This window comes from Loxodonta africana, chromosome 9 (genome assembly GCF_030014295.1).
Source record: "Loxodonta africana isolate mLoxAfr1 chromosome 9, mLoxAfr1.hap2, whole genome shotgun sequence".
In the NCBI taxonomy this organism is placed as follows: Eukaryota; Metazoa; Chordata; class Mammalia; order Proboscidea; family Elephantidae; genus Loxodonta; species Loxodonta africana.
In genome coordinates, this window is record NC_087350.1 from 64,623,640 (window position 1) to 64,642,102 (window position 18,463).

At 46.2% G+C, this 18,463-nt stretch overlaps 1 protein-coding gene across 1 annotated transcript in view; it reads right to left on the minus strand.

The window, feature by feature from the left end:
• Positions 1-13,016, minus strand: part of SNX30 (sorting nexin family member 30) — a 142,223-nt gene extending 129,207 nt beyond the window's left edge. Inside the window, exon 1 of the mRNA XM_003407800.4 lies at positions 12,846-13,016. Within this exon, the coding sequence (XP_003407848.1) occupies positions 12,846-13,001 (156 nt within the window). The 5' untranslated portion in view covers positions 13,002-13,016. The remainder of the gene's footprint in view (positions 1-12,845) is intronic.
• Positions 13,017-18,463: the final 5,447 nt, after the last annotated feature.

The following is an 18,463-nucleotide window of genomic DNA, read 5'->3' on the forward strand; positions in this document are numbered from 1 at the left end:
GAAATGTCCAGAATCTAGAGACAAAAAATTAGCAGTTGCCAGTGGGAGGGGAAAATGAGGAGTGACTACTAAATGGGCACAAAGTTCTGTTTGGGATGATGAAAATCTTCAGGAATTAAATAGTGGGGATGGTTGCACATTTGTAAGTATGTTTTAAAAAACCACTGAACTGTACACTTTGAGGGTGAATTTTATGGCACATTAATTACATCTCAATTTTTTTAAAAAGCACATATTAATTTTTTAACTTAAATATTTAATTTTTACGTGCTTCCCCAAATTCACATTTTATTCTTGTCACCATCATTCAGTTAGTCCCTAAAGCCAGTGATCCCCGAGTTTCTCCTAAAGTCATCTTCTACTGTTTCTCTGTCCTCTCCGCCTCTCTGGGACCTGTAACTGGAACCGGGGCTGCCATACTCTTTCAGACCCCACCTCCAGCCTTAGCTGATTGGCCTAGGGTAAGCTCCTGGGCCAATCATAGTACTTCACTTCTGTGGCCCAGTTCATTGGTCTAAGGATGGGCATGTGACCCAAGCCAAGCCTCCCTGAGATTTTTCCCTTGGAAGAAAGATTTAGTTCCTCTCTGGAGGCACAGCTGTGAAATAGGAGGGATGGGAGCTACTGAATGCTACATGCCGCACCACAGGGCTAAAGCTGGTCTGAGACAATGAAGTGGACACTCAGTAGCATTCTGACCCCTGGTTCCAGCTCACCCTGTGGTTAAAGAGAGCCTATCAATAAATTCATTTTTTAGATTAAGTTAGTTCAAGCTGGGTTTCTATGATTTGCAAACAAAACTCCTCAGGAGTCCACTCCCTGTATCTAAATGCGTCAAAGCCTTATGACACTGCCTCCCCCAGGCTTCTTCTGTTTAACAGCCTTCTCCCCAGGCTCCCTGCTACAAATTCTACCCACCCAATCCCTGCTAAGGGCTCAGTCACAGTGACCTCTCTAACCACACAGTCCTCATTCTCCCCTGTTAAAGCACTTGATTGGCAAGAATAAAGCCCTTACCATAACCTGCTACCGCCTACCTCTCCAGCCTCATCACTCGCCAACCCTCTCACACTCCATCTGTGCATTACCTGACACTTCCAAGCTTTGGCACATGCTTTTTCCACCCAAGTTCTCTTCCTTCCTCTGTCCATTTCTGCCTTCATCCTCCAGCTCAAACTTCATCTCCTCTGGAAAAACCACCATCCTCCTAAACATGGTCACGCCTTACTTTATTTCCATGTACACAATTTTCACATAACCGCAGCAGATGCTACAGGTGCCCCACTCATATCCCCTTGCCCTGACCACTTCAGTGCATGCTGGCCCGACTTCCAACTACCAGCATCTGCATTTCTTTCCCTAATTCCTCCCCTGGTTGCTGAATCTACTTGGCCCACTCATGCAGCAGGCTGAAAGTGCTTAGGAATCAACGCCCTGACCCAAAGCAGCCCTTAACCAGTGACCTAAGAGAACTGCTGTTTGAAGATCCCAGCTCCCTTATCCCAGGGTGGGGATAACCAAGGCACATGTTCTTTACAGGCTTCCAGTGTGTCCTGGGTAGGATTAAGCTGCAGCTCTTTTTTTATCCTTGGAGGGTGGTGGTTGTTCAGTGGTAGGATTCACGCCTTCTATGCAGGAGACTTGGGTTCAATTCCCGGCCAATACACATCATGCACAGCTGCCATCTGTCATTGGAGACATGTTGCTATGATGCTGAACAGGTTTCAGAGGAGCTTCCAGACTAAGACAGCCTAGGAAGAAAGGCCTGGGGATCTACTTCCTAAAATTGGCTAATGAAAACCCCATAGATCACGATGGTCCATCCATAAATCAATCATGGGGATAGTGCAGGACTAGGCACCATGGGGTTGCCATGAGTTGGGGGCCAATTCCTTAGCAGCTGACAACAATCCTCAGTGGAAACTGACTAGGTAACGTATGCTTTACTAGTTGCCTTCTCTTCCCTGTCTCACTTTCCTTCTCTAATGCTGTTTCCTTCACCTCTCAAAGAAACTACTTGTACTTAAACCCGTTCCAAACATTATTCAAAACACTCATTTAATCTTCAGAATATCCAATAAAATAATCCAAATTTTAGATGCAGGAAAAATGAGCCATTACAAGGTTAAGAAACTTACCCAAGGCGGCAGAGCTAATAAATACATTTAGTATTTTTCACATTCTATTTTAACACATCTATATGCAAAGGAGAGCTTTCTGGAGGCTGCATTTGGGCTTACTCTTGAAATTTGAGTAGGCTTTCAACACTGTAGTTCAAATAACCCCTGTCCTGAACCGCTGACTTTAAACTGCATCCAAGTCATCTTTATACTTCATTCTCACACTTGCTCTCCAGTCTGTGTTCCCTCTCTCAACGAAAGCACCACTCAGCACCAGCCTCCTGGACTAGGCAACCAGTCGTCATTATTAGTCCAAAGGGCTAATGGGCCACAACTACCACAGCCTCCACCAGACTGAGCCTAGTACAACGAGATGGTGCCTGGCTACCATCACTGACTGCTCTGACAGGGATCACAATAGAAGGTTCCGGACAGAGCTGGAGAAAAATGTAGAACAAAATTCTAACTCAAAAAGAAAGACCAGACCTACTGGCCTGACAGAGACTGGAGAAACCCCAAGAGTACGGCCCTCAGACACGCTTTTATCTCAATAATGAAGTCACTCTTGAGGTTCATACTTCACAAAGATTACACAGGCCCATAAAACAAAATGAGACTAAAAGGGCATACCAGCCCATGGGCAGGGACTAGAAGGCAGGAGGCGACAGGAAAGCTGATAATGGGAACCCAAGGTTGAGAAAGGAGAGTGCTGACGTGTCATGGGGTTGTTAACCAGTGTCATAAAACAATATGTGTACTGTTTAATGAGACACCAGTTTTTCTATAAACCTTCATGTAAAGTACAATTAAAAAAAAAGTTATCTTTAAATTTTCTAATACTTATTCTCCCAGTCAACAACTCCAACCTAAAGCATGCTAAGACCTTCCTATCTTACCTTTTTCAGTATCAGTCTCTCTCCATTTCAAGCTGATCACACAATTCCCTTGCTCAAAAACTTTCTGCCTAGTATCTAGAGAAGAAAAGCTAAACTCCACTATTAAAGCAGTCACAGCAGCCTTCAGGCTCCTCCTGACCTGTCTTCCCACCTCCTCTCTCACTAATCCCCGCTTCTATACGCTCAGGATCCACTCCTGACATATGGCCCCACTCAATCCTCCTCCTCCTGGCACATGTCTTTTCTATCTCAGGACCTGTGCTCAAGCTCTTCCCTCAGCTGTAATGCTATGTCCCATCCTGTTCCCTCCTCCTCCCCTCCCCCTCTACCCACACCTGAAAGCCTCCTCAAACGTCAAAGACCTGGTGAAAACCCAACCTCTACCTTGGCTGATTTGCCTCCCTCCCGTCCCCACAGTAGGACTGACCAGTAGTAGTTAAACACCCCTACTCAATACACTCTTCATAATACTCAATTTTCACTTCATGTTTTAAGGTCAATGTATTGGTCTTTTTTTTTTTTTAGTGACAAACCAAATTTAAAATAGTGTAAACAAAAAGGGAATTCATTACCTCATGAAACCAGAGAGCCCAGCTGGTACAGCTGGATCCAGAATTCAAATGACTTTCAGGGCTTGTTCCACTCTTCCTCTCCTAGCTCTACCTTCCTCTCTGGCTTCATTCTTAAGCAGACATGCTCCACATTGTAGGGAATGTGGGCTTGGGTGGTCTCAAGCCCATACCCAAAGGTTTATAATCTAACAGAATGAGAGACCCTCTCTCCCCAGCATCCATCTAGCAAATCTCAGTGGAGACTGATTGGTTCTGCTAGGGTTGTCGGCCCCTGGGCTAGACACTGGGACAGGGGGAAGAGGATATGCTCAGTGACCAGCATAGACCATATGCCCATCCCTAGGGGGGACACAGAAGTGTTCCAAGAGGATTGCTAGCCTCACCAGAGCCTCCAGGAATGGAGTCTGGGTGGTTTTTCAAAGGAAAGAATGTTGGGCAAACAGGAGACATCCGCTATAGCCATCAACTCATGCCCTATACTGTAGAATATTTATTATGTGGGTTTGTCTCCCCAACAAGTCAGAAAGCTTCTGGAAGCAAGCCCAGAGCTCACTCATCTTTGTATCCCACAATGCCTAGCCTGTGGCAGAAATTCCATTTACAGTGAGGGGACTAGAACCTGATTTAAATCATGAGCCTATAGTGGTAGTAACACAGAGAGATGAGACCCAGAGACTCAGTTGGAACTGGGCAATTTGCTGCTTCTGGAAGAACACCTGACTTCCAAGGGGGCATTTTTTCTTACATTATTCATTCAGTCAGCAGATATTATAGGACATTTTCTCCATACCAGGGCCTTTTCTAGGCACACCAAGGACATTAAGTAGGTATGGTCCCTCATAGAGCTTACAGTTTAGTGGGATAGACAGACAAGTGTACAGAAAATTCTACCACAGTGCGATAAATGCTTTGATGGGGGAAATAAATACATATGGTCAGGGAAGGCTTTTTGGAAGAAGAAAGGTCTAAGCTGAGACCTGAAGGGTAAGTAGGAGAGAGCCTGGTAAAAGGAAAGGGAGGGGAACCCTAGTGAAAAGAACAGCCCACACAAAATCCCAGAGACCAATGTCATGTGCACCTCCAAGGCTAACAGGAAAGCCATGCAAGGTTTTAAGCAGGAAAATGACATCACCATATTTGAATTTTAGAAAGATGGTTCTGGCTGCAGTGTGAAGAATGGATTGGGGCAGGGGGTGGGGGGAGAAGTATTATCCTGGTCAGAGGACCAGTTAGAAGACAACAGTGGTCCCAGCATGATGAAGGCCTGAACCACAGTCCTTACACGGGGCTGGAGAGAAGGAAGTAGATGGATGCCAGAGATGCTGAGGAGGGAAGAATCAAAGACAATGCCTGGATATCTGACTTGAGCAAAGCGAAGATGGGTAGTACCATTCATTCACCAAGACAGGGAGCCAAGGAGAAGCAAGGTTGGCTAGAGAGGACGGGGGAACACTGGCAGTCATGAGTTCAGTTTTGGATGTGTTGAATCTGAGGTTTTTATGTGACAAAATTAAAATGTCCAGGAGGCAATTAAATATCCAGATCTAAAGCTTAAGAGAGAAAGAGTGATACCTAAAAGAGATTCAGGAAAACAGGAATATGCAAATGGTCCTTGAAGCCACAGGCTAAGATGACCCAGTGAGAATGGTTAAACTGAAGGACAGAGGGCCTAGGCAGAACTCCAAGAAATGGCAGTATTTAACGGACGGGCAGAAAAACCTATACAGGAAGCTATGCTAGTCATTTCACTGTTTGCTCTCAGGTCCATTCCCCATCTTTCTCTGCCCTGCTTGTACCACAGGGAACTACATTTCCCAGGCTCATTTGCCACCTGGCTTGGTAGGTTTAGCTCATGGGAGATAGTGATGGACGACCAGAAAACAGGGTGAGGAGAAAAGCTGGGCTATTTCTCCCTCTCCCCAACTCCTTCTCTTTGGCTCAGATGGTGTCCCTAGCAGCAGCTGCTTCCTCTCCAGGGCTCCCTCCCTCTGTGGCCCCAGCTCTTGTTGAGCAGCTGCACCATGGTTCTAGTTCCCACAGAATCTCCTGGGCTCTGCTAACATCACCTCTTCCCATTGACCCTCCAGTTTTGAGGTTGACAGCTGCTTCCAGCTACTGCTAACCTCTGTGTTGCCTCACTGTCCTCTGCTTGGCTTCTGAAGTTTTTCATCAGCTATGTAACTAATTCCCTATGTTACGTTCTCTCAGTTTGAAATACCTAGAGTAGTTTGTATTCCCTGATTGGACTTCAAACTGACAAAAAAAACTGGCAAAAATACAGAAGATGTGGAGAGTACAATATCAAGAGATAATAACAACCTCACATTTTTTAAAGGTTCACAATGTATCAAGCGCCACTCTAAGTATGAACTCACTTCATATTTATCTTTATATCAACCCTGGAAAACCTGGTTAAGAGCTACAGCTGCTAACCAAAAAAGTTGGCAGTTTGAATCCACCAGGCACTCCCCGGAAACCCTATGGGGCAGTTCTACTCTGTCCTATAGGGTTACTATAAATTGGAATCGACTCGACTGCAGCAGGTTTGGTTTTGGTTTTTGTTACCAACCCTATTTGAAGGTACTATTGCTATCCTTTTTGACTGATGAGGAAACTGAGGTACAGAGAGGCTAAATAGTTTGCTGCTACCAAGATTGTAAGTGGCAGAGCTGGAATCCAAGTTGAGATAATCTGGCTCCAAAATGCACACTCTAAAACATGAAACCAAGGGAGGAGTGTTTCGAGCACGTGGGTAGGTACTCGACAGGACCGAGGGCTGCCTACCAAGATGTCAGGTAAGATAAGGAATGTGAAGTGTCTACCGGATTTAGCAATGGGGGGGGGAGCGGGGGAGTCACTGGGGACTGTGAATAGTAAAGTCAGAAAACAGGGCACCAGTAGGCTGAGGAGTAAGCCAGAGGTTAGGAAGTACAGACAAGAGCAGCATACCTTTCTTCCCAAAAGTTTGGTTGTGAAGGGAAGTAACAAAACAGGGCATGAGATGGAGAGAAGGAACTACGGAAGCAGTTTTCCTCACTCTTGCTTTGTTTTAAAGATGACAGCAACTTGAGCAGTTTGGCATGTTGATGGGAAAGGGTCATTTGGGAGGGAGAGCTTGAAGACACAGAAGAAAGGCAGGATGACAAACAGGGCAGTGTCTCTGTGAGACCAGAATGGACAGGATGAGTTTAAGAATCTCTTCTACTGGAAGGGGGGCTGGACAGTAAGGACAGCCATGGATTCAGATCATTTTGTAGTCTGGCAAAGGAATGTGAAAGGAGTTCTTTTCCGGTGGCCTCTGTTTTCTCTAAGATAGAAAATGAGGCCATCAGGTGAAGAGGCAGAGTAGCAGGGTGGAAAGAGAAAAGCTTCAGATCAGCCACTGGGTAGAATAGGAGCCTACTGGGGAAAGAAGCAGCTCTGGTGGTGCAGTGGTTAAGAGCTATAGCTAACCAAAAGGTCAGCAGTTCAATCCTACCAGCTGCTCTTCAGAAACCCTATGGGTCAGTTCTACTCTGTCCTTTGGGGTTGCTATGAGTTGGAATCGACTCGATGGCAACAGGTTTGGTTTTTTGGTTTCGGGAAAGAAAGGAGTGCCCAGCACCACTGAGGATCCGATAGTGGTTGGAGCCAGAAAATTTACAATGGCAGCAATTTTCAAGGTGGTATGATGTTCCCTCCAGTGCCTCCATATCCTGGGAGTAGGCAAAAGACATAAATAAATGGAATGATCCAGGTAGGTGAAAAAGAGGGAAAGCAAGGGAACTGAGTTAAAGATAACAGCAAGAGCAACTGACACAATGGGCCATGGAATCTAAGCTGGGCTGGGGGAGGTGAGCACAGGAGAGGGTTATGGAACAGCAGTCAGACCCAGAGAGACAGGAGGGTAATGCAAAAGAGGATGTCATCTGATGGCATTATTTCAGACCTGGAGCAATTCTAGGTACTACGATGCAAGGGTGTGAGGGTAGCTGAACTGAAAAAAAAAAAAAGTGAAGGTAATTGGAGATAAGGTCAAAAAACTGATAGTTTCAGAGTATTGGACAGATCAGCCACGTAGATGGCTAAGTCCCCCAAGGTGAGGGTGTGATTTGAAAAGACACTAAATTGGGGTCTAAAGATTTTAACAGATGAGAGTGAGAAGCAGGGAATTTAGTCATGACACGGAAGAAAAAAGGCAATGCAAGGTCTATAGTGGACATTTGTTGTTTCTGCCTGTCTAATATTCATTCCTCTCCTGGTAACAACACCCTGATTTTGCTTTGGAAACCATCTCCCTCATCCCCAAGCACATAGCGGTTTCCAAAACACTAGTAGTAATATTCTAGATCTTAATCTGGGAGGGATAGGAACATCAGTGTTCATTTTATTATTTGTTAAACTGTAGAGATACATTTTATTCTTTAAGCTCTATAGGTACATTTCATACACCTTGTAAATTTCACAATTAAAACCAATAAAAAAACTCCCTTCTCATGGCTCAAAGGTGAACACCTGATCCAGGTCTGGGCAATCAGTCACAAAGATTGGTTTAGGAGCCTGACCCAATTTAAGCCAATGAGACACCACCCCAGGGCTTTTGCCGGAACTCTCAGGAATGAAGTGCTCTCTTTCTGCTGAAGTTGTGAAGCTTGTTTATAGAACACATCCTTTCCCTAGCTTGAGAACAAAGCTAACAAGAAGAAAGTAAAGTCAAGAGATGGAAAAGGACAGGTTCCCAATATCATTGGAATATATAAATCCAGCCATTCTTGAAGCCAAAATACCTGGGACTTTTCAACAATGTGAGCTGGTAGATTTTTTTTTGACAGGATCAAATGCTATCTACCAGCACTTGAGTCAATTTGAGTTCAGTTTATTTTCTCTAAACTAAAAAGAATTTTGGCTAAATACTGACTAGTTCAAAGTAACTTTCAATTCAATAGCCTGTGTGATCCTTTTCAACACATAAGTCAAATCTTGCCTTTGAGACCCTGCAATGACTCTCCCTCATGTTACTCCAAGTAAAGACCAAGGTCCTCAGGGTGGCCTACCAGGCCCTAGAGGATCTGCTCACCTCCCCTCTCAGCTGTCAGCCCCACAACTCTCCATTACTCACTCTGCCCAGCCATACTAGCCTCTGGGCTGTTCCCTGGCACCCCAGGCAAGTCCCTTCTGGCCTCTGCTTTGCCTGGAACACTCTTCTCCAGACATTTGCCTGCTATATCCCCAGCTTCCTTCAAGTCTCTGCTCAAATCTCAACTTCTCAATGAGGTCTACCCACATCCCCTCCCCTCAGCCAGTGATCCTGAACCCCCTCCTTCTGTTTTTTTCTTTCTTCCATAGCATTTGTTACCTAACTCACTAAAATGTACATGAGGGCAGGCGTCTTTGACCAGCTTATTCACTTGATCAGTTTTAAGTTCCTAAAACACTGCTTGGCTCAGAGTAGGCACTCAAGTATTTGCTGAATGAATAAAATGGCATGAGCCTCAAAGGAGCAGAGGTTGGTTTGTAAAGACGTGTAAAGAAAGAATAACTGCTAACTGCCCACCTCCTGACCCTGATATAAGTGGAGTACAGAAGGAAAAGACACCTCCGTTGTGAAGACTTCAGGGAAGCAGTGTCCTGTGGGGCAGGAAGCAGAGGTAAGAGTTCAGTGAAGAGGTTGAGAATGTGTGGAGGTGCGTTAAACACAGAATGAGCCTTGAGAGGGCTTGATGTTAAGTTTTGAGAGGTCAGAAGCTTGAGGCTGAGTTAGGGAAGAAGCAGCTCAGAGCAATTTACAGATGAAAGTAAAAAAGGAGATGGGCCAAGTGATTTATTTACATTTTAGGTGGAGACGAAGGAGATAATGATGAGTGCTAATGAATTTAGCTGACATGAAAAGAATAATTCTGGCAACCCCTGGTAGACAGAAAAGATTCATCCCATCACACCATGGTTTGAATGATTTGAAAAATTGTCAGATGGAGAATCTATCACATTTGTTTTCCTCTCCCACCCGAGCATCCGGAGGCCATTCAGAAGAATCAGCTTGATCAAGACACAAAGCTTCCTTGTTCATGGCACCATCCTGGGCCCAGAGAAGGCAATTCCCTTCTGTATAATAACTCTGTACCATGAGGGACCTGCCAAACCTCATTCTCTTGACTCTGAATCCCTCTCGTATGATCACAACCCCAATTTCCAAAAGGGCAAAAAAAAAAACAGGCTTCTTTTCAAAGACTACCCATAGCACTCAACTTTCCTACCTGCCTCTAAAAACAACCTATCCAGCCTGAGCAAGAGAATACTGGCAAAGGGAAGGATTCCACTGGTCCTGACTCATCTCTGTTTCTTGCTATCTTCTGACATGCTCCTTGTACAGAAATTTCTCCAGAGTTACGAGAACTTACGTGTATGCCAAGATTCAAGGAAAATGTTACTCCCAGTCAGAGAAAAAAATTACATTGCGTAGCCTCTAAGGAAAAGTGGCTTACTATATAAATCTGGCCCTTGGGAATGGTGTCTTTTAGATGCTCTCCAGAGCTGTTAGACTTGTTAAATACTCAATAATTAATAATAATGTCCCCAAGACTGTCTCACTCGCAGAACTGACCCTGTAGAGGAAGCCAGCAGTAATTAGACTCGGGAATGACTTCCTGCCGACCAGCCACATCTTGGCAGTGAAGGTCTTCCCTGTACTTATAAGTAAAATGCCCACATTTCTGAGTCAGATATCCTCCAAGAGCCAACCTTACAAAAACATTTAAAATAACTATCTGTGATGGCCAGTCTCCACAATGGCTCCGATGACCCCTGCCCCCTGGTAGTCACACCCGCTGCCCACATTGTACCAGAGTTGGTCGGTCAGCAACAATACAGCAAAGACACGTTGCTTCCAAGATTAGGTTATACAAAGCTGCTGTTTCAGTGTCAGACACTCGTTCTCTTGGATCACGTGCTCTGGGGGAAACCAGTTGCCATGTCAAGCATGTCAGCAAGAAACTGAGTTCTGCCAACAGCTTAAAAGGGGATCCTCCCCAAATCCAGCCTTCAAAATACTGCAGCCCTAGCCAACAGCAGAGTCCCTGGGTGGCACAAATGGTTGACATGCTTGCTTGCTCCCTTGCTGCTAACTAAAAGGTAGGAATCCACCCAGAGGCACCTCCGAAGAAAGGCCTGGTGATCTACTTCTGAAATATCAGCCACTGAAAACCCTGTGGAGCACGCTTCTACTCTGACATACATGGAGTCACCATGAGTCAGAATTTGACTGGAACCAGAAGCCTGTTGCAACTTCATGAAAGACCCGGAGTCAGAACACCTTATATTTCTGACCCACAGAAACCATTTCTAGGTGCTAACTTTCAGGATAATTTGTTACACAGCAAGAGATAATTAATTCACTATCCTACCCAGAACTGAGAAATTGGAAGGTTTAACCTATTCTATTCTACATTCATTTAGAACCAATTTTTCTGTCCTTAAGAAAGCAACAAATTATTCATTCATGCAAATTACTTATTGGATGTCAAATATGGGCAACATATTTCCAAGTGACATAAGTCTTCACATAGTTTATAATCTATAAAATAAAGAGAAACAATCACAAAGAGGCCCATTACACACATGGGGCTGTTCAATCCACTGGCTTCATTAGCTTTAAGTTTCCTTGTTCCTAATGGCTTTTTTTTTTTTAATGGCTTACTCCCACTCTTTGCTTTCACCACCTGTCTCAGGAAGTCCCCTTCCTAGCTATTCTGTGTTCAGTGCAGAGCTTCGAACTGGTTCATTCTGGCTCGAACCCCTGCTGAGAATTTGCCTTTCCCACTGAGTTATATTGAATCAGAATCTACAGTTTAACAAGATCCCCAGGTGATTCTTATGTATAATAAATTTTGAGAACTGCTTTACTAGTACTAGTAGTAGAGCCACCCACTGCTGTCGAGTCGATTCCGACTCATAACGACCCTATAGGGCAGAGTAGAACTGCCCCCATAGAGTATTCCAAGGAGCGCCTGGAGGATTCAAACCGCTGACCTCTTCGTTAGCAGCCATAGCACTTAATCACTACGGCACCAGGGTTTCCAGTAGTAGAGCACTGGTTCTCAAAATTGGTCCTTAACCTGCACAGTTAGCATGCCTGGGAGCTTGTTAGAAATGCAAATTCTCAGCAGGTGTTCGAACCAGAACCAACTGGATCGAAAAGCCCTGGTTCATGCAAGGCCAGCAAGTCATATTCTCTCACACTCATTTGTGCTGTACTCTACGCTCTTCCGTCTAAGGGGGGTTAGAAAGGTTTCCTGAGTCCGTTGGCTACTGGGACTAGGAGGACTTCATTGAGTATTTTACCAGAAGGGGGAAATCCTGATCACAAGCGCTGAGCCCTCTAATTTCTGCAATTAGTGACTAAGTGGCAAGAGCAGCGATGACACAATCACTGCCCAAGTCCCCTTCACACCAGCACTCCAGCTGAAATGGCCAAGGGGGAGGGGAATGCAACCTCTGCTCCTCTCGAGGCTCTGCTGTCTCTCAAGCCAGCAGGAGGGTTGCGCCGCTCTAAGAAAAGCCGGAGCCTCCTCCTTCACAAAGAAGGGCAAAGGGCAAGCTTTCTTTCCACCAACCACAAAACCAGCCTCTGCCAAACCTTAACAGTGTGGGAGACCGTCGGAGGTGAAAGAAGCCCCAGACAGAAAACCACAACCAGACTCTCCTCCTGCCGCCGGCTGGGGTCTAAGTCAGGTGACTCCTCTGGGCACACAGCAAACCTAAACAAAGATCACTCTCCACATGACTGACGGGGGAGAAAGACGACGACTCTCACAGTAAGACCAGGGCTGCCCTGCCCTATCACGGAAAACCATTAACTCTTGCTTCTTTTCAGTCCCAGGAAATTGGAGAAGCTACAAGTTATTCGACAGCTCAGCCTTCAGGGGTGAGCCTGGAGGAACTTGGAACCCTATACCAGGACACAGGCGCCGAGCTCTGCACACACGCCCCCTTCCCCCCGGCCACCAGCAAGCAAGCGGGACCCCTCCCCACCAGCTGTCACCGGCGCTCGAGGTCAGTCACAGCCAGGGAAGCCCGTCCTCTCTGGCCGCTCCCCTAGCAGCTGCGACCCCGCAGGGGAGACGCTTTTTCCGAAGGTTCTGGGAGAGATGGCACACCCGCCCCCCGGGGAAGGGCGCCAGGATAGGCGCGGCCCCATGCCTAGGATGGCTTCGGATCCATCATCCCTCCCTCCCCCCCGGGAATGGAATGAGTCTCCTGGTCCCCAGCCTAGCGCGCCCCACCTTGTCGCCAAAGCTGCGAGTCATCAGCAGGTCCGGGCTGGGCGTGCTGTCGCCGCCCACTGCCTCCTCGCTGCTGGAGCCGGCCAGCGGGTGCGGCATGTCGCGCAGGGAGTGGGGCCCCGTGGACGGCAGGGCCTTGGGGGGCCCGCCCGACATGGCGTGCACCGCTTGGGACGCGCCGCAGCCGCTTCCTCCTGCTGTCCGCCGCGGCGGGCTCCCCCGCGCCCCGGGCCGAGGCCCCGCACGGCCGAGGTTAGGTGGGAGGCCCTGCACCGGCCGGGCTAAGAGCCGCCACCGCCGCCCGCCGGCTGGTCTCCGCCGGGGCTGGGCTGGGCTGCTCCGCGCCGCGCGTCCCCGTTCCACGCCCGAACCCGCCGCGGGTGCGCTCGCACCTCCGCCCCGGGCGCCCAGCCCGCACCGCCACGCCGCCCTCCCTGCTCGCGGCCCCGCCCCCGCGGCTCCTTGGCGGCCCCGGGAGGGGTGGGGGAGGGAACTCGGCCAGCTCCGCCCCCGCCCGCCCCGGCAGGAAGTGCGTCCTGAGCCCGCGGCAGCTGTCCTGCTGCAGTCCAGCCTCTCCTCGCAGTGGTCGGCCCTGTGGAGGCTGCGCGGACCCCCCAGAGCAAATGCTTAACGGAATTCAGAGGTGGAAAAAGACGTGGGAGAATCCAGCTCCGTTCCAGCCGCATTGACTGATGCGTCCACCGGCAGCCACGCTTGGGGCTGGGGGCTTTGGGGCACGCATGAGTCAGGATCTTTTGGCCCCTGAGACTCGCGCAGGAATGACCCAAAATAGAAGGAAGTACGATGCATATCATAATGGCATAAAGGGCTATGAGGCTCAAAGGAGACAGAGAACATTGGGTGGAGAACCTGGAGAGGAATTCGAGGAGGCAGTGTGAGGTTTCTTCAAATTTCACGCTGATATTCTGATGCCATGTTGCCTTTACAGTTAAACTGGGCTTATGTAACTTAAACCTCAGAAGGCGGAGCATCAGTAAAAAGAGAGGGAGTGATACAAATGATACATGCCTTTGAAATGTGCGTCTTGATTAAACAGCCTTTTGAAAGAACCGTGAGGCTCATGTTATTTTTCATGTACTTGTGCTTCCTTTTCGGCCCTGTGGCAGAGCTGGATTTTCAGCTTTATTTGCTAGCAGAGTCGAGGTACTCCAGTCCTTACTTCGGCACTTTGGGGTATAAATTCCCTCCTTTTCCCACTTTACCTGTCTCTGCAGCTTATGTTTCTAGGGTTAGATCATTAGAGGGTCGTCAGTCCAAGCAAGATCCGGTGATAATAGCAAATTAATGGGTAGGATGGCTCATTGGGAGGGAGCGTATATTTTCCCACCTCTTACGAAACTCCTTAGGTTTGTCCAGTTTTAAGCTGCCAAAAGTGGGGAAAAATCTTGATGGTGGGATTCACTGTGGTCTCTACCACTCTGTTGTATCTAGAAACAAGTGGTTCTTCAGTAGAAGCAAGCAGAGATCTGAAGCCAACGCAGAATATAACAGACTCACTGAGCTTTAGGTAAAAACCAGTTGCCTCTGAGTCAGTTCCAACTCGTGGTGACCCCATGTGTATCAGAGAAGAACTGTGCTCCATAGGGTTTTCAATGGCTGGTTTTTCACAAGTAGATGACCAGACATACCTCCTCTTAACATCCCTTGGTGTAATTGATAGGGTGGGGCTCAAGCTATCTTTTATTTCCCCATTCCCCAACATGGGTCTGCCTTGGTTGGAGAGAATTGGATTCAGATGGCACCGGGAACGATTTCAAATATTGCATCTACCTCATGAGAATTCCAGTCTTCTGGTCTTCATGAGGAGCCCTGGTGGCGCAATGGATAAGAGCTTAGATGCTAACCAAAAGGTTGGCAGTTTGAATCCACCAGCTGCTCCTTGGAAACCCTATGGGGCAGTTCTACTCTGTCCTATAGGGTCACTGTGTGGAATTGACAGCACTGGATTTAGTTTGGCTTTGCTCTTCATGAAGTTGGGTATGATTGTTAATGCTTCTGTATTCAAGGACTGCTTACAAATACTACAGAGCCCATTATCTGTTCTCAATTAGCATTCAAATAAAGAGCACTAATATAACCTGAAATGAGTGTTCCAGAGTTAATAATGTAGGCATTTCTTATCAAATTGGTGTTATTTATTTAACAACAAAGCCACCTTGGAGATCTTATTTTATTAGGAGCCACACAGCCTTCTCCTCAGGACACATGGGAGAGGAAAAATATCCACGTTTGAATTCCTGCATAGCCACTGGAAACCCTGGTGGCATTGGGTTAGGTGTTATGGCTGCTAACCAAAAGGTTGGCAGTTTGAATCTACCAGGTGCTCCTTGGAAACTCTATGGGGCAGTTCTACTCTGTCCTATAGGGTCACGTGAGTTGGAATCAACTGGACAGCAGCAGGTCTTTTTGTTTATAGTCACTACAAGGTGGGTGATGATAAGCAAGTGATTTAACCTCATGAGGCTGTTGGTCTAACGAGGAGGAGGGCGGCAGCTGGTAATAATACCTCTGGAGTGGTTGTGAGAATTAAATAGCATTCTGTGTGTAATGTTCCTAGGGAGATGCTGGCACAGAATACTGAACGAAACTCAAACCAAACCCATTGCCATCGAGTCGATTCCGACTCATAGCAACCCTAGAGGACAGAGTAGAACTGCCCCATAGATTTTCCAAGGAGCACCTGGTAGATTCGAACTGCCAACCTTTTGGTTAGCAGCAGTCGCACTTAACCACTATACCACCAGGGTCTCTGGCACAGAAAAAGTGCTCCCTAAATGTTAATCCTTTTCTTTTCCCTGTCTGGTCAGGTTTTCTTTACCATTTTATGAAATGATCATCAAAGATTTTTCATAATATGCTGCACTTCAAACCTCTCCACTTGTTCAGTTTGGATCAGAGTACCATTTTTCTACCCGTGCACATGCGTGCACCTGTGTGCACACAAACATGCACACACACAAAAGGAACAACAACAAAAAAAAAACACCAAAGCCACTGCCATCGAGTAGACTCCAACTCATAGCAACAGTATAGGACAGAGTAGAATTGCCCCATCGGGGTTCTAAGAGGAGTGGCAGAGGATTCCAAACGCTTAAACCACTGTGCCACCAGGGCTCTGAAAAAGGAACTAAAAGGCCATCTAAAACAGTTTATTTTCCAATTTCCTGGTTGCTCAATGGTATTCGGCCACAATGATGCAGCAGCTAGTCATCAAAACTAAAGAAAGTAAAAAAAAAAAAAAAACTAAACATCTATGGAAAACATTTTGGTATAAAGTTTCCTCCATTCATCTTTAGCCCAGGGCTTCCCATTCATATTCACCATTTCCTGTTTTCATCATTGTCACTGAAATAATTGTAACTGTCACTGAAATAACATCATTGTCCCAGAGCCTGTGACTAGGATTCTACTAAAAGTTTTTAAAGCAGGTGGTGAGGAGGAAACGTGACGTTTCTTTATTAGAGCAGAAGGTTGTGACATTTGTTTGGAATGTATGGAGAGAAGTCTGGAATTCTGGGTCTTTGCTGTGAGGAAGAATGCACATGATGTACATGCATGGGGGTGGGGAGGAGGTCCTCAATGCACAGGAAGCCAAGGACATGGCGTGCTCCCATCTCTAGGGAATCTTAGGCATTTAAGCTGATACTTTGCAGGATACGTAGCCATTGGGACCCAGGACTCAGCTGATTTGATAACTTGAGAGTCTGTAAACCTCACAAGCAACCTGTCAGGGCTTTACATGAGTGCTCTGAGACCTCAGAAACAAAGAAGAGTTACAACAAAGCATTCTGTCTCTCTCCTCTGGTACAGAGTGTCCTTAGGCCTTCTTCATGTTTGTGTTAGCTGCTTATTCTCTTCTGGTTTTTAATACAATCAAGGCTTTATTCTATATGGCATCCCAAACCCTGCCTAAAATAACACCACCACTCTTCAAGTGGACGACTGGTGAAGACAAAAGAGGTTTTCAGTGAGCATTCAGAGTGACATGTAGAAAGCCACATAGGGCTGTCCCAAACAAGGGGACCAACTTAGAAGGCAATACTCCCAACAGAGACAAAATTGTGTGGACAATTCGTCCAAGGAAAGAAGAGAAAGCCTACAGGTCCACTTGAGGCCAGGATATGAAGAGCTTTGCAAACAAGAAATTGGAACTTGCCCCAGAACTAGCAGAGAGGCTATGGGTACATGACAGGATCATTTTATCCTGACCCCAAAGGCATAGAGACCTTTGTGCAATGGGTAGTACAATATACAGACCATGGAGTCTGTGGTGTGAATATCAAATTTGGGGGTTCCTAAGAACCACCTGGGAAGCTTGTTAAAATGCAGTTTTCCAGACCCCACCCAAAAGATTCTAATTCTAGGGTGGGGTATGGAATTGTACTTTTTACAGCCTCCTAGGTGACGCTTATGCTGATGGTGGTCTATAGACTATACTTTAAGAAACACTGTTCTCATACCAAAGGAAACCCAAACCCATTGCTGTCGCCACCCATTTCTCTAAACCATAAATTAAAGTTCCAAAGCTCCTTTTGTAAGTAGCATTTATAAGTTCTTGCTTTGGAGAAATTTCCTGTTTGTCAAAAAGTTGCTTAAAAGGGAAAGTTTTCTATTACAGGGATCTTTTACCCTAAACCTTCATGGTTATTTTTATTGAACATCTACCAGGTGCTTAAAATTTAGAAGAAGAGCTGAGATAAACTAAACTAGCTGTTGACAGATTAATTTCACAGCTCTGGCTGTGTAGGATAAGTGGTACATTTTCCAGAGCTTCAAAAACTTCTTTAGCTGGCCCTACAGGCTCCTAGTAACTGGACTTCATCTGGCCATGGAAATGCAATTTGCTGCCATCACGGAGGGGTACCTGCTGCCTGGCTTTCTTCACAGACAGGCTCTGGAGTGTGTGTATACGTGTGTGTTCATTTGTGGTGGCTGCCCATTAGAGAGGTTGGGCTGGAGATGTTGAACCAACAAGTACTGGAAGCCCTGGCATTGAATCGTACTAGGAGTGAATCTTTGGATAGGATAGAAAACCAATTTAGTGACTGTGTACCCCCAAGATAGTATTTAGTCCCATCACTAGGAATGACCCCTAAAAAGTATCTAGAAAATGAACATTCATATACCATATGACCCAGCAGTTCCACTCCCAGAATGCAACAGAAATGCATACATATATTCACCAAAAAATAAATCCAACAATCTCCACAGCAGTACAGTATGATTCCATTTGTATAAAGTTCAAAAACAGGCAAAAATCAATCTATAGTGCTAGAAGTCAGAATAGTGTTACCTTTGAAGGAGGTTTCTGGGGGTACCAATAATACCGTTTCTTGATATTCTTTGTAAAAGTTCATCAAGCTGTACATTTGAGATAAGTGAATTTTTATGTTACACTTCAATTTAAAAAGTGTACATAAAAAAGGACATCTAGTTGTCCGGGTTCTTAAAAACCTGTGAGTGGCCATCTAGAATACTCCACTGGTCTCACCTCTTCAGGAGCAAGGAAGAATGAAGAAAACTAAAGATACAAGGGAAAGATTAGTCCAAAGGACTAATGGACCACATCTACCATGGCCTCTACCAGACTGAGCCCA